Below are 27,539 nucleotides of genomic sequence, written 5' to 3'. Positions count from 1 at the left end.
TAAGGCTGGTGCAATGACACTTACATGAAAGGTTTCTTATTTCAATTATTCACTTCAAAAAGAAAACTTTGAGAATTTGGAAATTGGCAAATATAAGAAGAAAACTGCATGAAGGTTTAGAATACCTCCTCAGACTGCTTGTTAAAACCAATAAAAGCAGTAACATTATAATACAGAATGACAATCATTAAGAATAACCATTCAACTGAAGAGCAGAAGTAGGTCTTACTCCATCATTGATGCCTCTTTGGTCTCCAAAATATGGTCCGTCAGAATCCAAGGCATGGACATCTCAATAGGAAACTGGATTCTTCTGCCCATTGTCAGCTCTAAGAAGAATTCCCTGAACCACAGCTGTGACAGATCACAGCATTGCTGCAGGGTTTCTTTCAGAATAAATAAGGAAGAATTACACTTCTTATAAAAACACATTATGAACAATACAGCTGTGATTCTGATGATGCAATGTGAAACAAAAAAAGCAGCCATGACTCATTAGAGCTATCCATAGTCCAAATATGTAAACCAAATTCAAAACAGAGCCCATGACTCATTCAAAGAGTTTGGAACTCCATGTTGACCCACAAAGTGGTGTCTTATTACAGAAATAAGTGTGGAAGTGGACCAGACTACCAGTCAAACAGAAAAACTACATACATCAGTAAAGTGGGATTTCTAGTTTAATTTCTCAGTTAGAAGCTGAGAAAGCTTTACACTGAACTTGGGAAGCAGCAGGTGAAGGAGATAAAAGTGTACCAGATCCACCAGTACATCTTCCCCTCTGGAGGACTGCATCACTCCACATGTTCCTCTGGATTAGATGGGCAGGAAATGACAGACACATGAAGGACGGATTAAAACAAAAAGTTTCTAAGGCCACTGCCATGGGCATGGAGGTATGCTTCCCACGTCTCCAGAAAACACTCAGCACAAGCTTTCTTTTGCATAAGGCTTGAGAATCAAAACAGGAATGAACTTTTTATGTTAAGATCTCCTAAAGACCTTTGGAAGTGCTGTTCCCCAGTAGCATTATGACTGACATTAACAGGCTCCCCCTTCTTTGAGGGTAAAGGAGTCCAGCAGCAAAACAAAAATGAAAGACAACACAGCATGGTGATGACAAAGACGAGATACACTCAATGTCAGTAGGTGAATACTTTAGGACAGTATGTTTCCGATTACAGTTAACTGAATAGTAAGAGTAGTGAAATGACATCAAATTTACCACAACAGAGATTTTTTTTCCTCTGTACTTAAGACAAAAACAAAAAATCCCCAAAAACCCAAAACACAAAAACTACTTCCTTTTAAAAATTTTGACGTGTATAGGCTTATCTGTCCCTTGATTATATAAATATGTACATAAAAAAAAATAAAAGGGAGGTAACAATATGAAATTTGACACATTATAAATGAATGTATAACAAGTCAAAATAAAAATCCCACCACAATACTGAATACCAGGTCTCAGAAAAAGTTTGTACAGACCAAGGCTTTTGATAAATAAACCAAAGATAAGTTGGCTTAGGCAATCGGAAACATTTTCCAGGTCGTGTTAGAGGTGTTAGGACATGCTAAGCTGGACACTGATCATCTACATATCTTACCACTGAAATTTATCAAATGAGTGTAGAAGAAAGACTCGCGATGGAATTTTTCTATGTCCAATATGGTGGGCCCCTCAAGGCTACTTCTCAAGGTTTTCTTGGAACCACTTTTGTCAGCAATGAGGGACTCTAACATAGTTCTCACCATGTAAAGCTGTATCATTAAAGGAAACAATTGTGGTGGAAAGGGGGGAGGAAAAAGGAAAATACACACGGTACATTAGTTGAGCAACACTGAGAATTACTATCAGTAAGCGACTGCTCCCCTTGAAATTGAAAACTGACACTGTATGGGTAAAAGCCTTTCAGGCAAGAGGAACAGATGCAACGGTAGCCTACACACCAGCACAAATGCCTACCCATGCCAAAGGGACCTCCACTGACACTTAGCAGCAGACCATTCGCAGTGGAACAGTTCACATCACCACAAAAGAGAAAAAGTAATAAGTAATGTCTTACCACCAAAGTTTAAAAGAGGTGGATAGATGTAGGACTGCCTCAGAAACTTGTGTGTCACATGCAATAGCTTTTCCAGTCCCAGAGCCTTGAGCTGCTTCAACAGCTCAGCAGAGTTTAAGGACTCTGTCATAGTGCGAACCATGTAGAGCTAAAAACCAACAGACAGGGGCAGGCAGGGGAGAGAGAATCCGTTAATAAAAACACATGGGTAAATAAGGAAAGGGAAACAGAAGCAGAGAAAACTTGTTAGTCTGTTAAAAATGAAGAGCAGCACAGTAAGCATGCAGAGAGGACACACAGAAAGGTCTCTTGGAACAGAATAATCACTGCAGTCCAGTGTTCCCTCAAGCAAAGGGAAAAGTTCCCACTCCTTCCAGAGGATGCTTAGAGAGCCACTACCTTCTCAAACGATTTTGCAAAGATTTCCAAATATTACCAATTCACATGTAGCCATTTTAGAACTGCATGAAACTGAGAAAAATCTATCTAAAATCAATATATTTGACCTCCCTTCCTCCTGTCAATTGAGACAGACAGGTGTGCCAGTTGAAGAGAAGAAAAAGCAGACAGAACTGCATACTCAAGACAGCCTGTTGCAGCCAGTGAAACAAAGCCCTTAAACATACCAAGCGGAAGCACAATGGTGATGATAGTTACTTTTTTGCCCCAGAAAACAGAAATCAAATTTTTTTTTCCAATTCCCAAAGTAAAATCTGCATTAAACCCATCTTACCATAACTTAAGCTACTTTTTATTACCCAAGATTATTATCCACATATGCTCTCTTCCCCACAGATTTCAGGTATTAAAAGATTGGTGCTCAGTACCTCATTTTCTCAGATGAGCTATGAATATCAGACCATATACTCTCCAAACAAATCCACAAAGAAAATAAAAAAAAGAATTATATGGAGGTAACAAGAACAAGCATCTAGGTATGGGATTTCTATGACTACCACAAACAACACACCTGAAATACCTCCTGTTTTAGCAGCAGATTAAAGAGACTTTATGGAGTAGTTTTATCATTCATTACTGAACAGTAAGAGGGACCTTGTCAGAAGTCAAATACTGTCCCATATTTTACAGGCAATCATTTATATTTTAAACATATTTTAACATAGACATCTATTGAATAATGGGATTTAGAAACAAAAAAAAACCTACCAGCCATAACAGGAATGGGAGTCAGTCAATAAATGATTCAGATAGTTCAAAAACATTATTTAAAAAACATTAGGAGCTCCATGAGAAAACATTTCTTCCCAGAAAATCAAATTAAAGAGATTGAACACTTGGAAAAATTATGCATCAGTGTAGAAAGTGACAGCAACCCAGACAGAGGATTTTGGTTAAGTACATATAATTTTGTAAATATAAATCTGATCAAGAGTAGATTTTTAGCGTTCAAAAAGAAAACAACCCAAACCCTGCAATTTTTGAACAGCTCAAGCCAGAGAGAAACCATATCATATGAGAACCACCAGACAGGAAAATACCTGAGTGCTGGAGGGTCCAACTGCACGCCTTGGGACTTTGATGTCAAAACCACTTTTGGGGTCCTTTTCTCCCCTTAAAGCTGGGTCATTGAATGGCTCGTGACCCGCTTCCCAGTCACAGACTGTCTTTCTGATGGCCTGCAAAACACTGAACGCATATCACGCTACATCAGACCAGAATGCATCCAAGTGCACTGATGAGAACATTTTATTTTTTAAAGCACTTTTCCACAAGCACAGAAACTTTGCAACAGCATCTGGGAGCTCAAGGTAACTCAGAGCAACTGCAAGCAATTTCTTCAACAGCTTCAAGAATGCTGCATCCATGAAACAATGGCTCCATGCTGTTTATCAAAGAGGATAGTCCAGAGCCCTTCTCGTCTGAGAGAAGAGCTCCAGCCTCTGAAACTGGTTCATCAGAGACAGAAGTCACTTGTCAAGGATTCACCTTTGGGATACTTAGCAAAAGCATAAAGCCATTTTTTTGTTCTAATCCACAAGCAGCAGATTAATTGATCAAACCAAAGCAGATTATTAACCAAACTAAAGAAAGAGAATTCTGGCTTGAAATTAAAGGAAGCAGCAGAATTCCTGTTTCACGGAGAACTCCAGAATTCAGCTGGAATTTATACAAACATCTTCACGCTTCTAACTCCAAATACTGAACTGGACTTCAGACACTTGTCAGAAACACAGCCAGCCACATCCTGTGGCATGCTGAACGATCAAGCAAATGCCTCCTCCAAGATTCAAGGAGGTATGAAAGTAATATCTTCCTAGTTTATTAAACTCCTGGGACAAAAAGACTCATCCTGCAAACTTGGGAATTGAGTAATTTGTTTATTTCTGGTTTATGACGATATTTTTGTGGCAGTCAGAGCGTTTAGCAACAGCCTAATTAGTCAAAGCCGTTCACCTCTAGGAGTTTTGCAATGAAACATGGGAGAAAACAAACAGCAAACAAGTTAAGATTAAAAGCAAACATTTAGGAGCAAAAAAATAAGGTCAGGAAATGCCACCAGTCAGTGTGGGCAGCTGGAGTACTTGAAAGAAAAGTGTAAGGCTAATAAGCCAAGAGCAGCCAAAGCTGAGAAAAAAAGGCAGAATGCTAAGGCGGCAGAGATAAGACTGTGGGGTGGGATGTAAACAAGATACACAAGGAGAGAAAACACTGGAATCATAAGGTAGGTAGATAATAACACCTTTTTTGGTTTTTTTTCCAAATAAAAATACTAGTCTCGCTTTCAATAGTACAGTGCTTATCTTTCCTTAAAATAAAAATCATCTACAGGGAACACAAGACTTCCTGTGGCAGTTTTAAGTGGCTCAAAACAATTTGGACTCTTACTGTTGCTCTACTGGCAGCCATGCATTTTTGACTTAAGAATTCTTCAATTTCTGCTACATACTGAACTGAGCTAACTTTGACTACCAGACAAGCTAGTAGGGGAGTACAGGCTTAAAGAGACAAAATTTGACAGCTGCGCAATTCTGCAATGAATTTAGTAAGACTGGAGGGAAAAGAAGATAAGATGAAAACAAGAATGCTACCTCTGAATGACATTTTTCTTCTTTTTAATCGCTTGTCTTAAAGGCTCTCTAAGTGTGACTTGGGCAAAGTCCTGAAGAGCTGCATAAATGGTATGGCGAATGGCATGATTGAAAACACTTTCCATCCTTCCCATCAGCACCTGAAGACCTTTGATCATGGCAATCACCTGCAAAAAAAAAAAGTGTATTTTAATTGTATAATTGCTAAAAGAAAAATCAAACCTTTTTAAATTAAAAAAAAAAGAGAAAAGGGGAATTAACTAGTTCCAAAAGATAAAGGATAGTTCTCCTGTGGTCCTCCTACGTACTGAACAGAGGAAAACATGCTCTTTCAGAGTCAACACAGGGCATGCTGTCTTTAGCACCAGGTATAGAAAATACTTATAGAGAATGTTCTCCTTTGTATAGAATTAATCTTTGGAAAATCCCTGTAAAAAAGATTTCTTACCTCAACCAAAGCAAACTTCTCCTCACTAGTATAATTGTATCTTGTTGCTCTTTCATACTCTTCTGCATTGTCAGGACAATCTTTATTAGAATATTTATCCGTTGGGTGTACCAGCTTCCATGAATACTGCAGACCACACAGCAGACCAGGGAGAAAAAGGAAGGGGGGAAAAAAAAAAGGAAAAGCCTGAGAAACACAAAGCATAGCTGGACACAAATAAGATGCTTTAAGAAATACTGAAGTGTCTTCAAGAATATCTGACAAATTATATTTGGTACTATTCTCAAAACCTGCACAAATTCTGAAACTACTGTCTAGTGGAGATGTCGAACAATAACTTGCCAAACAAATTTTTTTGAAAGTCAGTGATCCTGTATTAGCTCAAAAAATGCAATTTACATTCTGCAGGTAATACATTTCAGGGTATTTTGTACTGAGCAAACACTAGAATAGACAAAAATTTATTTTTCACTTCAAGCACAAGAAACACAGAGAGACCTCAGCATAACAAAAAAAATCATCACACCTGCAGACAAAAAGAGGACCTTCCAACTGGGCCAAACATCCACATTCAGAATTCAAATGACAACTGGAAAACTAATTTTTTTTGGTGGGTGGAAGGGGTAGGGTATGTTTACTAGACTTGAAGGTGTGGAAACGGCTGTATTATCTGTGACAATATCATCTGCACAGCATGTGTTTCTCTCAAACACTGTCTCTTCAGGCACTGCAAACACAGCTCAAGATGTTCCTAAGCAGTGTCAGGCTGATGTAATTTCCACCAGGGTACAACTAGTGAAAAATCCTAGTCACAAACACAGTTTTCTGACATTTTGAGTTCAGCCAACAGCAAGGCCTGGTTGACATTATCTTTGCATAAGTGTTAGATTACAGACCAATATAAATTTTCCTACTATAATGGATTAATGTTTGCACTGATTTACCTGTGGCAAAGAGCATCACACCCTGCAAACTAAGTGCTACAAACAGGACACCGGGGAAATTACTAAATAAAGATGAAGTATTTGGGGGGCATTAAGTTGACAGGATTAAGTTGGACATCAAATGTATGCTGAAACGTTTTATCTGAACATGATGCATGTAACAAGGTTCATGGATGCTCAGTGAATGCATAAAACAGGTAAATAAGTTGGATGCTCCAGATTAGAATAAATTCTCATTAGGAGGACGGGGAGAAGATGAACACAAACTTACACAAGAAGCACTTACGGGAAGCAATACGAATCAGAAGGACAAAAAAAAAGCAGTGCTAATAGGCAAAAAAACCTGCTGTGGCCATCAGAGAAAGTTTGTTCTGAAACCAGGAGGATAAAAACAGAGCTAACAATGAGACATTTTCTACAGATATATAATAAAACAGAAAGACTGTCACTGTGAAGACAGAAACTGAACACATTAATCTGCAATGACAGAAATAAAGGGACTAAGTCTGAGAGTTGCAGAGGCCAGAAATAGATGACAGCAGCCTCTCTTAAGAAGGAGAAAAGGAGAATAAGACTTTCATCACAAAATACACTGTTGATTTCGACAGGAATAGAATAATAACAGGAAAAAGTATGACTCATCAACTGGCTTTTAAGAGAGGCAGTTGAAAATACGGAAGAGAGAAAACTGGGTCTCTATGCCTGCTGTGACCACACTGGATTCAGGCACTGCAAATGGCTTGATGCTCCCTCAGACATCAGTGGCAGAGGAGGAGCAGCTCCGGCCTCTCTCATACAACACACCATGTGTTTCAACCCTTCCTAGAACATGCTTTGGTACAGGTAAGACATGCAGCTTTTATCTAAGTGTCTGCAGTATAAGAGGAATTCCTGCATCCCCCTCTTCAATTTTTGCCTTAAGCAGTTTCTCATCAGAAAAAAACCATCACTTTTCTAACTGGCATCTGGTGTTAAAATAAATTATTAGAATATAGAGAATCAAAACTGCGGGTTCTTTATTTCACCTCTTCCATCTCTCAAATTTTCCTTTCCTCACATTTACGTTTCTTTTGACCAAAAGCCTAATCTAAACCCAATGGGAGCCTTTCCATACATCTTTGTGTCTTTGATTAAGACGTTACATGCTTCAATTTACTAAGCAATGTTATCTAAACATAGCCAGTTAAAGCTGTTCTGTCACCTTCTCTGTGACTGCAAGTTGGCATGGGCATTTCTAACAGAACACAATTCTAAACAACATTTAGAGAAAAATAATGAAGTCCTAGTCTACAAAATGTATGTATCAAGAGCAACATAAAAACATCTGGTCAAGGCTCACAGGTGATCACCTATCCATTAAATATAACACGTTAATGTACAGTTTGAGATTGTATAAACTACTGCATCTTCAAAGCAGCAACATTACTCTTAGCCTCCAAGAACTTCCTGTACCTTCCTCCAAGAATGTGGTTTGGAGCAGAGGGAGAAAACGAATGAAGGAAGAGAGAAATTAAGGGAACAAAACACAACACGCATTTTTCATTCTGTCACAGCAAAGCCTGTCCAGCTTCACCGAGTCACCTCTTTTTCATCTGATTTTATCTCCCAGATAACATACCACTTCCATGACATGTGCACTCCACTGGGAAAGAAGCTGCAGGCCTTGGAGAGAGAGATCAAAGAGCTTCCGATACTCTGCGTCTGTCTTTTGAGCTTCCTGTCGACCAGATCCAGTCACCACCTGGAACATTATTAAACAAGAACACCAAATCCACATCACAACATGTTGTATTCAGCATCCATAGACAAATTTCTGCATAGATTTCTTTTAAGCCTTAAAACAGCATCATGTACCAGCACCTGCCTTAATATCAGCTTGTTCTTCTAGAGATTTACATAGTCAAACTTCACAGATTTTGGAAAAGAAAAGGAAAACACTGGTGATCCCTAATCACCAAAACAGTGTTACAGACAAATTCAAGACACCAGTTACTTATATTACACATACATATGTTATATGTATATTTTATATAAGTATACATGCATGGGTTTACATATGCTTTTGTTTTTACTGATCTCCTAACTTTTAGTTTCATTTAAACTCTTATGAGCAGCCATTCAGATTAAGGGCTAGAAAAACTACTCCAAGAGAGACATGCCAAAAGTTCTATGATATATATCCTATATATATATGCACAGAGAGAGGAAGAAGAATATTGCAGCTTGTATGATGTGTCATTACTATTTTAAATTTAAATAGAGAAAAAAATATCATGCAAAGAATGGGTACTAGCCCTGCAGCCAGCTTTTCTCCATTCAGGTAATCAAGTTTTGCCATTTACTTAGCCTGAGGTTTACTGTTCTTCAGATACTTAACAGTAACTGTTAATCAGTGATGTGAAATTTGCACATATATCTCTAATCCCACATACCTCACTGTTGCTGTAACGAGCCAGTTCTGATATGAAACGCATATGGTCTTCTCTGATTTGGATCATCTGCTCACATATATTGTACTGGGGACTGCTGCTGGAAGACGTGCATGTCCATCTGTTTCAGAAGACAAAAAACCCCCACCTAAATCAGTTTAGGCAACAAACAATACAACTGATACTGCAATGTAAGATCCACAGTGCATAACCGCTTTAATTCTTCCTTCTTCTCTATTTGAGGCCTTCTCTCTTCCTCTACCTCTGACCTTGCACAATCCGTTAGCAATGGACTGCCCTTCTGAGTTCAAATAGCACTTCTTCTAAGTCTTAAAGAAGAAACAACCTTTTTTCTTTGTGTTCTTTTTTTTTTGTTTAGGTTTTTTGGGTTTTTTAAGGCTGCTGCTATAAAATACAAACTAGCATCTCTCTTAGGGAGCATACACTCAGGCACAGGACCAAAAAGAACTGAAAGGCAGGGCAGAAGTATAGGTACAGACTGTAGGATACATTTAGATACCTTCAGATTAGGTTTTGTTATTCTTGCTTAACTATGAAGAGCCTACTGTATGCTCCCAACTATTAAAAAATGCATTATAAAATACTATTAACATGTTATCAAGAGAGACACAAAAGACATGTTACCAAGAATGTCACATTAAGTAGCCCCATATTTTTAGTAGCTCAGTAGGCCCACTGCTATGGATTTTCTCTTAGCAATTACATGCAGGTTATGTGATTTTTCTGCAGGAATTAAAATGCAAAGCACTACATTCTAAATTCATGTAACTGCATGGAGGGAAGGGTCTTGGAGGAGCACAGAAACATTCACTAAAACAAAGCAATAACCATAGACCATGGAACCATTTATGTAACAACTGGCTGCATTTCCCAGCCGTTTTGCTGTGCTGCATACCTAGCCAAGAAAAAAAAAAAAAAGAGGGGGGAGACAAGCTAAATTGCTGCTCCATATACAATATACACATGCCTATTTACCCATGCACTGCTACTGCTCACCTTGCTTAGTAAAATCCTTCATTTCTTTTAAAGAAAGTTTCATATTTAAAGGAAAAAAATAAAATTAAATTAGTGTAAGATAAAGTTCATTTCCTCCAACCCAGGCGATAAGAAATGTCACAGACACATGAATGAGCTCAACACTATAGAAAGGACTTTAAACAACCTGTTTTTTTGTTGTATCTATTATGTGAATTATATTAATAGTGAAATACCCGTACCAAAAAGCAGACCAAGGTGAAAATCCTATTAAAGTAACTCCCACAGATAGATTATGAAAATACACTCCAAGGGTCTGACTTTCCCCAGCCTAGATGATCCCTTCTTTGTTTTCTTCTCCTTCGTACCTGGATTTATTTTCTTCATAATGGGCACTGGTCTTAATGTATCTTGCAAGTTCAATCTGCATGTCTCCAAACAGTGGGACAACCTGCAACTGCTGTACGCAGGGAATAAGTCAGATTAGATTAATTATTAAACATAAATCTTAGTGAAAGGAAACTATTATTTATCTGTATTATAGTCCAAAGTGATCTTTATTCTATTTCATTATATTTAAAATGTAAGTGGGATTACCTTTAAAATCAGATATTAAGATCACATATTAACCAACCTTGAAGAACTTGTCTATCTTGGCCAAATTTATCCTTTTCTTTGCATCCAGCTTATAGATGTTACTGACACTTCCATCCATCAGATACAATCCAAAGCCCATAACCTAAAAAACAAAAATCAAACCTCTCTGTAAAAAGACCTCAGGTAAAAAAAAACTGCAGTCCTGAAACACCCACTCTCTATCAAACAGAATATATTTTCAAATACATATATTTCTGTAGTATTCTTTTATTAAACATATATTAGTAGTTCCTACATTGACATTAGCCTGATGAGTCATCCTTAAAATACGCTAATTGCTTGTATAAAGGTTTCGCATACAAAAAAAAATCTCACTGAAACTAGAGCCTGGCTATTTTTAAATAGCCTTTTTTTGCTTCCATTTTATTAATATTCTGTACGTGCAAACTGGTTTGTAACATAAGTTTAGATCTAACATCTCTGAGCATTGCTTTTCACGGCTTTCAACACATCTCTGAATTGTATGCAGAAGAGCTCAGAAGCATCAAAAAAAATCTAATTACATTTTATCCATTTTATTCATTAACATAAAGTTATAATTCAGTATTTACAACAGTAGGAGCCAAGCATGAGCCACTGTGTTCTAAGCATGCATTTACTGGAAAAAAAAGGCCTAAATATGAAAGACATGCTGGACATCCCCACAGACAGAATGCAAATGTCCTAGAGTTTGCGTACGGTCTCAGGATTCTTCCATTTTGTCCTAATAAACAGAGCCCTTCAGAAGTTAAACACTGAAATGAGTCACAAATATTTGTCATAAGGCAAATTGTTAATTTTTACTCTATACCTTTTCTTCCACTGCAAGACATGCAGCCGATATCAACAAACTCCATATTGCCCAGCACCCTCTTACTACATGTACATATTCCAGCTAACTAAACTTACCTACTTACCAACCCTAATTTGAAGCTACTTGTTCCCTGAAATATTTGATACATGGCTTCATCTCCAAAAGCTTTTTATACAAACTTGACACATATAGAAATAAAGCGTAGTAGTTCCTTTCTGCTGTCACTATACTTCATAGAAATACAATGGCATAGAATTGGTTTCCTAGCAAGGCTGAAGTTCAATTGTGTCAACTTCAATTTACGAAAAACAAAAATGGATTAGAAAGTTTCCAAATACATTTAGTATGTAAAATAATAAAAAGAAAGGGTGGGGAAATTCGAGTTATCTTGTTAATCATAAATGAAAAAAAAAAAAATCAAGAATTGCAACATCCACGTCTTGCCTTAAGCACTCTTTTTTTAATTTTGTACCCAAAAGATACCTACTTTCAAAAGCATATGTTTCTCACTAGGCGTTAGATACATTTTGTTTTCATAGTAGTCCACACACAAATTCACAATATCTGCAAGCAGCTCTTCATAGCCAACAATCACCTCCAACTGCTGCTGTAAAGACTGGAAAAAAAAGAAGAAAAGGATATTAATTACAGTTACACTCCCTGGGAAACAGTAGTTACTACCAAACTGGAGGACTTTTAGTTTAATGGTTTTGTAAAGCATTAGGTACCTTGCAAAAACACAATTAAAGCTTACTTGTGTTATCTTGTTGTGGTTGGCAAGGAACATGGAGAGGTTCTGTGATTCTTGAATGGACTGAGGATCTGCCATTTTCCTCAAGAACTGAGCAGCTCTTTGAAAACAGAAGGAAAAAAAAATAGTATTTCCCTTCAACAGGACTGCTTGTTAGCAAAACACCCCCATCCACAAATCCGCCAGGGGAACTTAAGTTGTCAGCACATCTTCAAGCATCAATACAACGGCGTGTCATTTCCTGCTTATACAGGATTGTCAACCTCAGTGTATCTCCAAGCTCCTGGATCAAACAGAAAGAGATCTTGGCAGACGTGGCCAGTACTTTTTTGCCACAGCTTTATAAAACTGAGTTACCGAAGCACAAGCAATGGACTTAACAAAAGTGTGTCAAGAACCTGTTTCATAAAAGATAAATGGAAAGCTTTTTAAGAAAGGTTGAAGTCCACTATAAGAGAGATACGGACTTAATTTATCCCAAATGAACAGGCTTACAATCTCAAATCCCTCACTGCACTCTAGTAAAAAGGCCTGATCCAACACAAACCAAAAACTGTTGCCCCTCAACTGATGAGGGCAGCAGTGACTCTACAGACCCAAGCCACAAAAACCCAAGAAGTCAGCCTTCAACAAAACAGTTTGTGCTTCAGAAGCACACCTCCAAAGAAAGAAGACAGGCCAACCAAGTAAGTTTAAGATGTTTCCAGGCACAACAATAATTACAAAAGGCAGCTACTGGTCGAGGTAGAAGTTTAATCTCATGTATATAGGAGCAGCATAGATAAAATTGGCTAGTTATTCCCTGAATGGTTTCCTTTGTGAAAGATCACAGATGCTACAGCTGGCATAAAGATGGTTTTCCCCTGCTCTGACACTGCATTCGACAAATGATACTTGATACCATTTAGCAGCTTAAGCACAAAATTTGGCCACTGATATCCCAACACCCTCCCCTCCCTGTAGTCACAACAACCTTGAACAGCAAAGCTGAAATGTCTTAAGAACAAATGTAAAAACTGTCAGCTACGAATGTGAAAAGTGGATGTATGGAATGGAACAAAACGGAACAGAACAGAATAGAACAGAATAGAAGTAGCACAAGTGACCAGAAAGCCACTTCCTTTCAAATTTAAAAAGAAAAGCTTTGCTAAGCAAGGCATATTCATCATGTTTAATGTACAGCAAGACAGAAATTTTTGACAGCGGGAGAACCTTTTCCTGCTGGGAGAACTGCATAAAGAAAACAGATTTACTCAACCACCTAATCGCAGTCAATGCGCCCCTTGGTTCAAGGTAAACTGTCCCAGGCATGACAGGACTACTTTTGAAGAGAAAAAGTCAGAAAAAGAGCAACTGCTGCCATCTCGTGGGAGGCCTTACCCTGGCAGCAGAAATCCAGGTCCTGTTGCTCCTCATTACTTACCGCTTGTATGCTGAATGGTCGTTCTTCACGCTGCACTTCATATTTTTCAACTCATCCAGTACAGCAAACATGTTGATGAATTTGCCCAGCGTGATCAGATATGCTTCAGACACAAAGTCCTTCCTCCTCTCTGCATGGCACAAGCGCCTCACCTCCCCACAAAATCGTTCAATTGCATTTCTCTAACAGGCGAAAAAAAAAAGAGAAGAAACAGGGAGTAATGAAATTTCCAAGAAAAAAGTTCCATCATTTAAGTGGAGCTGGTCCAATGAAAAGTGCTGCTGAAACAGAAAAATGTTCAAAGCATGTGAGGCTAACAAGGCACCAGCACAGACTTTCCAGCTCCACCTCTGTGCACTTGATGTGTGCTACGAGTGTCGCAAGCGATTTTTGCCACAGAGCTTGCCTGGCACAGGGAGCAAGGTTATTCTTTGCAGATTAAAGTTACAAAAGTTTAAAATCCCTTTAAAATAAGTGATTTCACCTTCTTCAGAGAGAAAGTGTATATGCATTAAAAGGTATATTATAGGTATATTCTCTCAAAATTAAAACACCCACAGCACACAGATTAACAGCACTGCATGCCAACTGCAAAATCATTCTGCCATGTGTTTATTTGAGGGCTTATTTCCAAGCACACTTCAGGTCATTTAAGACAGCAATTACAAGTATAAAAAGAAGAGCGACTTCGAATGTAAAGAGGAATCTGTTCCGAGTTTAAAGAACTTATTTCATTGACCAGAAGGAGGTTGTTTGTAGTCAGTAATATCCGTCAGTTGAGGAAGACGACAGAAAATATTACATTTCTTTCAGTCTCCTCTTCCTGTGTGCTCCACGGCTCAGGGCTTTAGCTGCTCTGCCTCCCTCCAAATAATGCCTGGAAACATCCTCAGTCCATTGAACCAAATGGCAAGCTGCCAGCACGAGAGAAGAAAGCAAGACAGACGGCTATTCAACAGCATCCATGTAGCTCGGGTGGCTGGCAGGTCACAACAACTGGCTTAGTTTGCCTCAATTATGAATTTCCATAGCAGAGCTGCACCTACTGCTCTGGTGTCCAGATTCGTGGATCCCTCACCCCCTCAACGAATGGCTTCTGTGCTGGGAAGCTTTTATGTATACATGTGAAACATATATATATTTTTTCCTTTCTTCCTAAAGTGCCAGAACTGTTCCCATGTGCTACAGAGGGACCATATAGAATTACCTTCAATTTTGTGCTGGAAGCCTTAATGGAGACTGCCTGAAATTTTTAAGATAGGCAGAAATTCTGCCCTTCTGAGAGACAATATGTTTGGTTTTTTTCCAAAGTATAATGACTAGGTTCAGTATCTGAGCACACAATATCAAGCATACAAAATAGTAATGGAAAACACAAGCCTACTGACAAACTTTGTCCCCATTCCTCTTACCTGAAAATACATAAAATTCATCAGTTTTGTGACTTCTGGCTCCAGAACTTCCACAGTTTTCTCATAAATTTCTACTCTGTTAGGCTGCTCATTGCACTTAACCTGAGGACAGATAAAGAGATCATTATAATTGGAACTTTTCCTGATAAAGCCTCAGAAACTAAGACCCCAGTAACAACTTGAGAAAAAGTATTATCATCCTAAAGAAACAAACTTAAGGCATAAATTGCCAGTTTTGGTAATTTTATGCTGGCCTTCTAAGACTAATTTTGTAGATTAAAAAAAATATATAAAAACTAAGGCTTTTTTCTCTATTATATCACAGCAAATAGTTCGGTTTTCAAACACCTCTGTATGGTTCGGGCAATACCCTTTCCACCTTATTAAACCACTTGTTGAAAGTCATGCACTAAGACAGGGATAAAACCAGAAATTAAAACAGATTACCTCTTTTCCACTCTAAGTATTTAAATCATCGAATAAGCTTTCCTTGCATTCCAGCAAAAAAATAATTGCATTGCAAACATCTTATAAGTAGGCAGGTGGTTATAGTTTTGTCTGGTTTCCTGATGCATTTTAGTATTCTTCCCACCCCACCCCTGCGGAACCCAAACACCTCAGGATGCTTATGGACTTCTCACATGTTCACAGAGTTTTAATTTGCGTACAGCTCAATAAAACACTGCATAGCTCTGACATTCAGAAAATTACTACCTAATATGTGTAGAAGCTTAAATCTTTAACCTGAATTATAATTAACACATGCTATGCCACCTGTTATATCTGTTTTGAACTTAAGTATTAAGTTGGGGGGCACTCTCTTGAATAAAATTTATTAAATAATATCATAGAATGGTTTGGGTTGGAAGGAACCTTAAAGATTATCTATTTCCAACCCCCAAATTTACCTCAAACTATCTGACAATCACAGATTTTCCTTCTAGAGTGCTTACCCCTGTACTACTCTTGAACCAATCCATAAGGTTAACACAATACCTTTGAGGCATTGCTATTGTTCCCTTGTCAAAAAAAAGAGAGACCAACTGGTCCCCAAGTTCTAAGAGACACTATGACATGCTTAGCTTGCTTATTTGGGAGTCAAATTAGACTACATTTCATAGCCCCTTGATAAAGCTACATCCATGCAACTCCACACCAAAACAAGACAAAATCTCACATGATGCGTGACAGCTTAATTTTCATCCTTTACCTGAGGAATGGCTCTTGAGCAGCTTCTCCATGTGTATAACATGACTGCATATTCCTGCCCCTCTTCTAGCATTTCATTCTGTAAGGAAGAGACTCAGCATAATTAGGAATTGGAATATACAAGAGAGAAATCCACTCGTGTTCCATCATTCCAAAACCTTGTCCAAACAAACCTATTTCTCTTATCAGAATGTAAGTGTACAAAATCAAATATATTGCAAGCTGAATGATACATCATATTTTATGTATGTAAAATAACATTACCATAATCCATAGGCCCACCTGGCGTATTATATGTGTTAGAGTTGACCAGCTACGGATGTACAGCTTGGCTACAATCCAACAGCCAAAAAAAAAATCATTTCTTCTCAGTCATATACTTTAGAACCCAACTTAATTCTGAGAGAATTCACATCACAGTCTTCATACCACATAAGCCAAAACACACGTACCAGATCATTAATCAGCAACTGCAACAATTACACCTACCTAATGACAACTATTATTATTCCCCAGATCTGACTGGTTTTGTATGGTTCTTTCTTCCCAAAACTAGACACTGTCATCTATAAATAAAAATACTAATCGATGGGGGAGAGGTTCTGTTTGTTTTAATTTTTAAACTCCGGTACTGCAAGTGGAATGGTCAAGGATGAAACAGTCAGCATGTGCAGAGCAATATCCTTTACCGACATGTCAAAGGAGAGGGTCTACAACATCCAAACAACGAAAACAGGCTAAGGAGCAGCCAGGTAACTTTTAGAGTAAATTGGTGGAAAGTGACATAATTTTCAGTATCATGTAATTAGGTGCTTAACTTGCCCATCCCACTGTTTGTGAATTGGCTTTTAGTCACATTACTCCTCATTTTCCAAGAGTGCTATGAAATGATGACAAGTTCAGTACAGAGCAGTGTTTGCAACCTACAAGTTTTTTTGTATTCCAAACCAGCAACACCATCAGCAAAGAGGAATGGAGTTACTAGTAGGAAGGCTATCCTATATTGTGGAACTGTTAAAAGCCACACATCTTACACAAAAGCATGTAAATAAATCGCTAACGTACATGCTCCACATTGAGGAAGCCAACAAAACCCCTTCAATATCAATGAGCTGACAGAGAAGTAGTTGAAATTTGGGAGGACGGAAGGTAATTTTTCACTCACATTACAGCAACTACTTATCAATATAACCAACTCACCTCAGAATACTGGAAAAATTCACAATGAAATAAAGAAACATTTAAGCAACACTGGTTGATCAAGGAAAAAGACCACTTCAAAATTATCAAGAAGTACACATATGAAAAAAGAAAATCCACATCCTTTTTCATCTCACTGCCTCCTGCAAGCGTTGTAGGTAACCTGGTTAGTGGTTTTCTGTGACCACTCTTCTTATAAAGAAATGAGAGAAGACATGTCCCTCTCTTTTCATTCCAAGTTAACACAAAAGTATATGTCTGAACATCTACTTACCATGCTAGAGTGGACTGTAGCTTGCTCAATGTATCTCGCAATGCCAGTGACAAATGCATTTCTGTCTTCAAAATTAGTGTTGAAGTTTGGCTGCAGAGGAAACAAAATGCAGAATTTAATCCTTGGTAGGGGAAAGAATTTTTATATATATTGCAAGTATAAACACACTTTGGTTTTGTTTATTTTTGAAAAGCACATATTCTTTTTCTTAATAGCAATGAGAAACGGAAAACCTCTTTTTCCTACAATGACAACACACCTGGTAAAGCAGAGATGATGGTGGGGGCTCAATACATGGTTGCTGATCTGGCAATGGTAATTCTTCCAAGAGATCCACATTGGACAAGGCATCCTCCAGTGTTACCTGAGCAGTCATTTTGCACCTGGTTAAGAAAAATATACATTCATACATATAGATATGGATAAACACATACATATAACTTTTAATCTTATTATTTATACAGAAAACAAGTGAGTAATATGAAAAGCAGGAAAATTTATGTTTTGAGAAATGTGCAGTTTCTCTTCAACCATATCAGAAGCAAAACAGTCAAACTGAAACCCAGCTGGTTTTAGCATACAAGTCTGAAAAAGCCTTTTAGGACTAACATCCTCCCCCTTACTTTTATGAGTTGAGGAATGTTTCTTTTCCCCCACTGTTGCACACCAGAAATACACAAAAAATAGTGGAAAGAATAACCTCTAAGGCACAGTAAAGAAACAAAGACAACTACGTAATCTGTTGAATTAGAAGATAAGGTATTCCATGGTCTGCTTCAATTACAATAAACATTGAAACAATCCTGTAAGAAGCCCAGGTACAAAACTTTCCTGTAAAGTTTAAATTTTGAGCTGACAAGTCTTCAAACTCTTATCCACAGATACAGCTGGCCAGCCCATCTTCAGGATACCTGGCTGTCAAGAAGTGCCAGCAGCCTCCAGTGTTTCATGTCTTATGACAGCCAGGCTGGCTCTGAGTAGTTGGTGATAGGCACCTTTGCTGCCACTGCATGGGGATTTGACCCAAGAACAGTAATAAGATTTATGAAGAAAGTGTGGGGTGAAGAACAACCCAATCTGCCACATCTGTAGAACAACCTACTCGTCCTCTTCGGTGGAGTGAAAAAATGGTCACTTCTATGGGAATACATCTAATCAAGCTTCCTCTTTTGTTTATAGAGCTTTGCAACTTCCCCTGCTTACCAGAGCAAACCCACACACTTACTGTGAAAGTAGTGTCTGAGCACTACCCCTGGCTCTAACCAGGAGGGCAGGAACAATCCCTGAAGCACAAAAACCCACATACCTGAGAAGCGGGGCCCCTCCTGGAACATCATCCCTGTAGAGCTATACCATCCTTGCATTCAGGAGGAGAATGAGCAGATCTTGTCACAGCTTTGCTGAAAGCTCACCATGAAAGTGAGCCAGGACAGTCTGGTGATCCCCCCAACTAGCTGCATTTCTAGTGCATTGACAGAAAAATCTCACTTTTTTTTATGTAATTATGGTTTCCTGGGGAAAGCCCAACAAAACTAAAAAATTACCTCCAAGGAAAGGCTCAGCTGACAAAAAACATCAGAACCCAAAGCAAAGGGAAGGAAGCAGCCAGATATTATGATCTATCTATGTTCAGAGATCAGCCTTGCGTCCCAAGCCATCAACACAAAACTAATGCATCATATATAGAGAGAGTATGCCAACAACTTCATTCAACAGCCAATGGAAAGGTCTATGGGGCTTCTGCTTCTTGTCTCCCCAGCCCAAACCTTGCTCCAAGCTTAAGCATGTGAGTTTTTGTTAAAGCAAATAAACAAACACCTGTATTGTGCAATTTGTGATCCCTGCCAAAAAACAAAGAAGGACTAGAGTAACAGGAGCGCAGGCTGTCAGACCTGCACTGGGACGTTTGCCCAACACCTGCCCACACCCAGCTCAAGCTCCTTCACAAGAACCACAGTTTTTCCTCAAATTAGAAACCAGTAAAAACCACAGCGTCCTTCTTTTGATAAATAAACAAATGCCAAAAAAATTCTATGTTTGGGCAGAAGTCCTATGAGGAGTTCACACTCACAACAACTTTACCCTTTCCTCTAGAAATGGAAGAGAGTTGCTAAAGAGACAGAGCATTTCAAATAAACAGTGTTTTAACTTTGGGTCTCAATATCTATAGATCAAGCTTTAGCTAAAAAAGAAAAATACCACAACACATTACTTGGGTTAGTTCAGCTGAGATGCTCCTTCCAACTTGAAACCTTTCCTCCTCCTAGCCTCTCTAGCAAAGCAGAAACACCTGGCTGTGTGGCTGCTCTGGGACTTGGTGGTGGCAGTGGGACCAATAAGCCCATAGCCCTCTTACCTGCCGCACCACCGGATAAGGCCACACCGGCTCCAAGCAAGCATAACAGGGGCATACTACAAAAAAATGCTCCAGAGACCATAGTGAAAAATGTCTGCCTTCTCTGTGCTAAAAATTACTGCACCTATCCACATAAAGGGGAGCTGTCACCAAGTGCAAGAAAAGCATCAACGGCCTCTCCACAATCCACACATCTTCCTTCTCCTCTTAAAACGGTGACTCAGATCCCTGCTGCAGGAGAAAGCCTGTCATCCCCAGAAGTCAGACTCCTGAGCTGTGTTTCCTCAACACTATAAACAAATATTTTGAAAGCGTGGCCTTTAATCCCTGCGTGTGCTGTTTCAGCAAGCACACCTGGAATGGTTTGGGCCTCAATATTTACAATTCCACAGGAGTGACCTCCCAGTATCAGCTTTCTATTCTGTAACCAGCCTTTGTCTTGTTGCACATGATTGATGAAGATCATTCCTGCATGTGACCCAGGCCAAATAAAGGATGCTTGCTTTCTAAAACTCCAAAATGAATTTTAGAGAGCTTTTATTTGCCGACATTTTCAGTATCAAAACTATCAGACATTAGACTGTGGATTTTTGGGGGGTTTAATACTGAGAAGTAATTGAAAAATAGAAACCAGAGCATATGCAAACCCGACATCCCATTTTGCTTGTGCTCCAACCTATTTACTAGCGTATGGATGGGAAACCCCCATCAGCAGGCCAGAAGCACAAGCTAAGAAACTAAAGCTTCCTGCTGCCCTCTGGTTGTGAAAAGAAATATGGGAAGACACATTTTTACAAGCCCTTTGGCACGATTTCCCAAAGACAGATCAGCATTGTTTTGAACCAGGAAAACGCTAGTAATTGGGCGCAGACTGTTAGAAAAGCCTTCTTGATTTAAGGTTACTTGCTGATAGCTCCACTCTGTAATTTTGCCCAAAGTTATCCACGTGCCTGGCATTTCACTGACCAATGCTCCTGTCCTACAGCTTTTTACTCCTGTACCTAGCAAGACATGAAAGAGGAAGCAGCCCCTTCCTGCCCAGCTTTGACACTTCGCAAATGTTAGGAGGGTATGAATCACCCTTCCCTTCCCCTCTGCTCCCAGCAAGAGGCCAACAGCAGAGGTTTGAGAACTGAGGAGGCAGGGGGAACAGCCAAGAGCTCAGCCACACTCGTGCTGTGTTAGCTTGGAGACAACGTCCCACAGCCAGGTGCCACCACCACGTGGTTTTTGCCATCTCCTCACCTGATGTGGAAGCCCTGGGACCAGGAGTGAAAAGATTCCCTGAAGTTCAGGGGGCGTTCTCCTTTCTTTTCTGCTGCTGTTGTTAGTAAAACCAGGTACAAAAGACAATGGCTGTTTCTAATGTATAGCAATAGAGGGCAAAATCAGATTTTTCCCCCCACCTAATTCTCAGAAAAATTAAATTTCAGAAAACCAAAATTCCCAAGATACAAAATTGGATAGTTTTGCATCCTTAACAGTCATTCACTATAAGCTCTTACAGGTAAAATTACTGGGGAGAGGACCCAATACTTTAATGGACTCGTTATTGGCAGAGACAATAAGAAACTTCAAAGATCTAGTTAAAAAATTCAGAAGCTGCCATCTGATTAGGTGTTTACCTAAATGAGAACGTATTAAAACACAGTAGTCGTACTGACAATTATAGTTATACTAGTAAATTTACCCAAGCTGTGAGAATTACTGATTCAGTATATTCAGCACTCAAGCTCCAAGTTAAAAAATTCCCCCAAATTCTAGGGAATTTAAAGTCCTTAGACTGCCCTGGTATGAAGGGCTGCAGCAAGCCAGTATAAAAAACTGATGGATGAAATAACTTCCCTCCAGAGTTGAGCCACACTGAATCTCAGGGTGAGAAGAGTCAGACAAGTAACAGAACTGACTAACCTTCCTCTGTAATTAAGGAAAAGCAACAGCCTACATGGGGAAAAGCAAGAGTCCAACTTCACACAGATGATGCAAGTACTTTCCCTGGAACACGGCATAAAATGAAGCCATAATTCAGATGCAAAAGAAAGGGTTGAGCATTGGAATTATCATAAACTCTTAATTTTTACAAACCATATAATTCAAACCACAGGGACTTATTCTTTTCACCATTCTTGGACACCAATATCTTAAATACACATCTCAAAATAATATTTTCACTCATTTCACCAGGAGGTCAAAAAAACCTTCATGTTTCAATCCATGAATCCATTCAAAATGGATTCAAACAGTCTGAAACTGTTCAGGAAAAACATGTCCTATGGCTACCGTAACAGCAGGGCAAGTTCCCACCACTCAGGAGAAAAGGTTGGGGCCCCTGGTGTCAAAAGGCTGGCTCAGCAGTTCAGGGCTGCAGCTGGCAGCCACCACGCTCTGAGCTAAGATCAGCAAAGCCTGACCCACTCAATCACAGCTCTGCTCTCCTTCTCCGCGGTGGGACAAGCTACCACACAGTCTGTTCTGCAACATGCTAGTGCAACCGGATAACTGGGGCAAGAAGAGATGCTGCAGCACACCCCACCTCCAGCTGCACAGAACGTGACACAGTTGCATCCAGTACAGCGTAAGCTCTTAAAATTAGCATACATCCAACACCAATAAAACGTGTAAATATTAGAATAAGAATACAGCCCAAAAAAGCAGAGGTGTTTGGCGACATTCAGGACATAGTTTTTGGTAAGACCACGCGCTACACAACCCAAAAAGATCTCAAATGCTGAAATTTGTGAGTGGAAAAAAATATTTCATATCCAAAAAAATGGAGAAGCATCATGCCAAAGAGTGACATAATTAAGGTGGAGTTTAAATGATGAATAAAAAATTGTTGGATTACAGAAACTTTAGAGTATTCTATGACTTTGCAGATGAGAACATTGTTTCATTTGACTGAAAACAGGTGTTGGGAAGCGATGCCTCATGCCTTTTTGCAGTCCACTGGACACGTTTCTTTGATTTGCTTTTAAACAGATGCATTTCATCTCCAAATGCTCGTACATGTTCCCAGGCTCAAAATATAACACAGGGGAAGTCTGTCTGCTCTTTAAACAGCACTTCCCTTGACACTGCCCATCGTCTTTCCTAAGTCCGCAAAAGCATCTTTGACTCTTAAATTAAAACAGAATTTCAAGCCTGGTGTGGATACTGAAGACCAGAATTGCTGTGCAATCCATGAATTGAAATATGCATCCACAGGTGCTGTTCTGTCTTTTAAAACAGGCATAAATAAATAATTAAATAAATAAATGAAGTAACAATTAAAGAGGGAGAAGCATAGCCTTCAAAAAGGAGGAACAAAGGCATTCCACAGTCCTGCACTGAAGGAGAGAAATTAAAACATAGATAAACTTTAAAAGATGATTGAATGAGCTGCTGAACAGGGGTCTGTGGGACCAAACTCTGTGAATTCCATGGGAACTACTGACAACATTCCTACAGGACCAGGCTTAGTCTGCACAGGAGCAGAAGTTACATTTTATCCCTAGAGCAACACAACACTTTCAAGTTTCTTCTGTTCCATTGTGTCATTCTCCTTTGCTACTAGCTTGCAGAAAATCAATTAAATCATTTTTCTATGAAGAAAAATTGATTCAATATTCTGTTTCATGTTCCGACTCAAGTTAAACCATGAGACACTGATCACAAAAGGCCCTTGTGAAGGGAAGAGCTAACAAAAGGAACTGATTTTCTCTTCTAAGGAAAGCAAAGCAGCTACTCTAATATTCACTTTTCTTTAAAACCTCCCAAATCTCTCTCAAAAATTCCATTTTAGTTCTATTTTAATTAAACTTCAAAAGCCTCAGCAGTTAGACTGCATACCTATGAATTCAGACCAAGCAGAAAACATTTAAAGAGCCTGATAACTAAAGTGCTTCAAAGGACAGCAATGTGCTGTATCTTCTACGTTTGCATGCTCTTTTTCTGTGCTCTGGACAGCATAATCCACATTTTTGCCAAAGGGATCAGCATAAGATGTTCCTTTTGGGACTACAGCTCCTCTCCGTTCCTAAGCAACAGATTTGCATAAACAGAAGGAGCAAAGGAAAATGCTTTTCACATCATTTACTGGCCTGCCTGATTAAAGTAAAAGACAGAATAAAGCAAACAGCAGCTGACAGTCCTTTGTGGAACAGATCTGACATACTGTTAAGCTTTCAAAAATACATCTGCAATTGGAATTAAAAAAAGGCTCAATAGGTGCAAAAGAGAAAATACGGATTCTGGCACGGAATTATCCCAGCCTAGACCACAGCAAGTCCCAGAAGAATGGCCACATAATAGAAACTATTAACTTAGTATTAGACTCCTATGGGGCAGCATGGCTCACATTAACTTACATCAGAGGCACAGGGCAGGAAGCAGGCTTCCAAGAGCAGACACGGAGTTGGGGGGGAAATGTAGGGCTAAAGAGCAGAAAACTAAATCTTTTATTTATTTATTTTTAAAACTTCAGCTTCCCAAACTAAAAGCTCTCTGTATTCAGTCATGTGTGAATTTTTCATGCAACCTTCTTCATTAAGGTGGCCAATACTGCTGTTTGGCTTCTGTCCCCTGCAGGGAAACATCACGACAAGACAATTCCTATCTCTTCACAGATGCAATACCTACACTATGGCTGGGCAACCAAGGCTGAAGCACTCAGTGATACACCAGCCTTATCACCTCAAAAACCGAATTCTGTGCAGTATCAGATACTATGGCAGCACCACTAACGCAACCTAAAAGCCACACTTCCACGAGTCAGTACCGTTACTCCCACAAGATAATCAAGATCAGGAGGACACTGCTGTTAACAATGCTGTCACAGAGCTGACATGGCTTGCTGACACACTGACCACCAGCACTCATATGACTATTGGTCACGCTTGTCAAATAACTGTAGGCGTTCCCTTCCAATGTCCTGGATGAATTCAAGTGCATTTCAAATGGCAGGGAGGCCTAACTATCATCACAACATGTTATGAATGGGAACCCTCAGGGTGTTTGGACAAAGCCTGCATCAAGACTGGTGAACCACAGTAGGACAGAAGTGCCTTTCTTGATGCCTGCACCAGGTGCAGGTCTGCTAGCTACTCCCTTGTAAGGTATCAGTAAGAAAACCTGCCCACTATTAGAGAACATCGTGTCACACTAGCACTCCCATAGCATAGGCTGGAGTCACCATACTCTTACTAGCAAGAGCTAGCAAGAGTGTGTTTATCTTTTTCTGCTGTGTTAACAGACAACAGCAGCACATGGATGAACACGTACTAATTCCAGAGCAGAAGCAGCTGCAGTGAACAATGCAGCAAGTAATTGCCCTGTATTTCAACAGGCAGCCTGGCTAGTACTATGCGCCTCTAGAATCATTCTAAGCCTTGGAGCTTCAGAGGGAAGACGCAACATCTTCATAATAAACCGTAGGTCAAATGCTGTCCCCATGCAGGAATATCAAGTGCAGCGTGATGCACACACTTCAAAAACTGGAAACTGATTCTGCTCATTGCCACTTATTTTATTCAAGAATCCATTAAAATTATATGGGAGAAGACTAACCCTGTAAAATTTGCTCCAAAGGCATCCCATGCATGTGAAGAAGGGAGGACGAGCTGCCACTGTAGTCTGGTCTGCAGCATGCAACTCCCTCTGCGACAGCACTTGTGCTACAAGAATTCAGGGAGGGTTTTTGCTTGGTTTGTTTTATCTGTGTACCTAAGCCTGAAGACCAAGAGATAAGTCAATAAATAAAATGAAAAAATAAAATAAATTTTAAAATTTAAAATAAAGAAAATCAGATACCTGCTATTGGTGGGGCTAGATGGCTGCGAGAGCCCATATTGGTTTACTAATTAATTCTCGCAGAACTGAGTTAGTATTCTGAGTGAACATGAGAAAGAAGTATTAATGCTAAAAGTATGTACTTACTAAAACTCCTTTTGCAATATCTGGCCTCCCTTCAGGTTGGAATGAAGTTAAAAATTTAATTAATTGTCTCATTCTAGGTTAGCCATGCTGAGGTCTGTTTCACTACACTTATTTGTCTCATCCTTTAGTACTCCCCACTACTCTACCTTTGAGTTGCATCAACTGCAACTTACATTTTGTTTGTTCTTCAAATTCCAGTTCTTTCTTTTTTTATCATTTCTTGACTAGCTCTCTCCTCTTCTCTTTTTCATGTTCTTTTCCTGCCACCCAGTTCACTCCCTTCCTCCTCTGTTTAATCTTCTCTTCTGGTTTTGCTGCTTTGGCCATTTTGCTGTGCTGGCCTCCTGCAGCTGTCCCCAGTGCACATTTCTTCCATACTTCTGTTTATGATTCTTCCTGCTGCTGCATGGGCATGTTAGGAAGCAATGCTGCACAACATTGCTCTGGGAAATGTTAATGCTTAGCACCAAAGCACAGCGCTTACAGCGTGTTCTGCAGTTGTGGAAAGCGCTCTGGTTTCTTAGCAAGGATAAGATTGCCAGTGTAAGGATTCTGTGAAAACCAGGGAGGGACACAGCAAGAACAAGAACTACCCCAAAAAGAAGGGCAGAAACCACATGTGTAGGGAGTAACCCGGCACTGCTCAGACACAGCACCTTTCATCCTGCAGAAAGGCCACCATCGCTGACTGCTTATGCTCATGCCTGTTCCATAGGCTTTTGGTTGGTTGTCCTTTGTATTTGGGGAGGGGAGAGGAGAGCTGCTGTTACTTTAATCCAAAAGAGCACACCTGCATGCATATGCTGAAAGAGGCAATGGATGGCAGACTGAGCACCAGTCACATCACAGGTGAGGGAGATGAGTCACAGAGATCAAGAGAAAGCCTTTGGTCTGGAGTCTTGCATTTCAATCCAAGCAATAAGGCAAGCCCTGAGCCTTAGAGAAACTGTTTACTTAAGCATGCAAGCTCCTGAACTGTACTTTCATTTCACAAGATTGTGCAGAAACAAGGAAGAAAACATTGTTTCCCCAGGGGAGGGGAGAATAGCACACTCTTCCTGATCCCACTTCAGGCATGGTTGCTCCAGGGTCAGCCTTCCCCGCTTCTTGGTGGAGCCCACCCGGCTGCAGCCCCTGCCTGTGGGGAGACTGCCAGGCACACCCCTGGGGCAGCTGCCCACATCAGGGCAGCCCCCTAAGTCTTCCTTTCCCCGCACCTCCGCATTATGCATCCTACTCCATCTTAGAGCACATGCCGCCAGTGACTTGACAGACTAATTATATCAAGCCAGTTTCTTCAATACAAAGCTGCAGGTGAAACTCTGGCTTCAGCAACGATGACTTATAAATTGAAAAACTGAACAAAGGCTTCAATAACAATGCCTTCTTCAAACAGGGCTGTGTGCTCTCATTCCCACTCCTGCCCTGTCCCTGAAAGCATTTACTAAAATCAGCAGCACAACTCCCTCAGCCTTCTTTGAGTGGGGGTAATTGAGGAGGAGGGGTAGTAAATGTATGCTTCTTTATGGACATGGATCTGTTACAGCGAGTCCAGAGAAGGGCCACAAAAACTATTAGAAGGCTGGAGCGTCTCCCATACCAGGACAGGCTGAGAGAG

At 39.7% G+C, this 27,539-nt stretch overlaps 1 protein-coding gene across 4 annotated transcripts in view; it reads right to left on the bottom strand.

Annotated features, from left to right (window-relative positions):
- CYFIP1 (cytoplasmic FMR1 interacting protein 1) overlaps positions 1–27,539 on the bottom strand; it is a 77,308-nt gene that overhangs the window by 43,351 nt on the left and 6,418 nt on the right. For 2 of the 4 annotated variants that reach the window (XM_069875989.1, XM_069875995.1), the window contains exons 2-17: positions 17,912–18,035; positions 17,653–17,742; positions 16,180–16,257; positions 14,970–15,071; positions 13,558–13,739; positions 12,138–12,234; positions 11,871–11,999; positions 10,568–10,672; positions 10,302–10,393; positions 8,941–9,058; positions 8,127–8,249; positions 5,565–5,690; positions 5,117–5,283; positions 3,566–3,713; positions 1,608–1,761; positions 230–386 (exon numbers count right to left, since the gene is read on the bottom strand). In XM_069875989.1, coding sequence (XP_069732090.1) covers positions 230–386; positions 1,608–1,761; positions 3,566–3,713; positions 5,117–5,283; positions 5,565–5,690; positions 8,127–8,249; positions 8,941–9,058; positions 10,302–10,393; positions 10,568–10,672; positions 11,871–11,999; positions 12,138–12,234; positions 13,558–13,739; positions 14,970–15,071; positions 16,180–16,257; positions 17,653–17,742; positions 17,912–18,028 — 1,985 coding nt within the window. In that variant the 5' untranslated portion in view covers positions 18,029–18,035. Of the gene's footprint in view, positions 1–229; positions 387–1,607; positions 1,762–2,066; positions 2,215–3,565; positions 3,714–5,116; positions 5,284–5,564; positions 5,691–8,126; positions 8,250–8,940; positions 9,059–10,301; positions 10,394–10,567; positions 10,673–11,870; positions 12,000–12,137; positions 12,235–13,557; positions 13,740–14,969; positions 15,072–16,179; positions 16,258–17,652; positions 17,743–17,911; positions 18,036–27,539 lie in introns of all 4 variants that reach the window. The other 2 variants (XM_069876006.1, XM_069875998.1) reach the window with 2 other exon arrangements.

This window comes from Phaenicophaeus curvirostris, chromosome 1 (genome assembly GCF_032191515.1).
Source record: "Phaenicophaeus curvirostris isolate KB17595 chromosome 1, BPBGC_Pcur_1.0, whole genome shotgun sequence".
Lineage (NCBI taxonomy): Eukaryota > Metazoa > Chordata > Aves > Cuculiformes > Cuculidae > Phaenicophaeus > Phaenicophaeus curvirostris.
The sequence above is the reverse complement of the archived record's forward strand: the minus strand, read 5'-3'. Positions and strand labels throughout refer to the sequence as shown.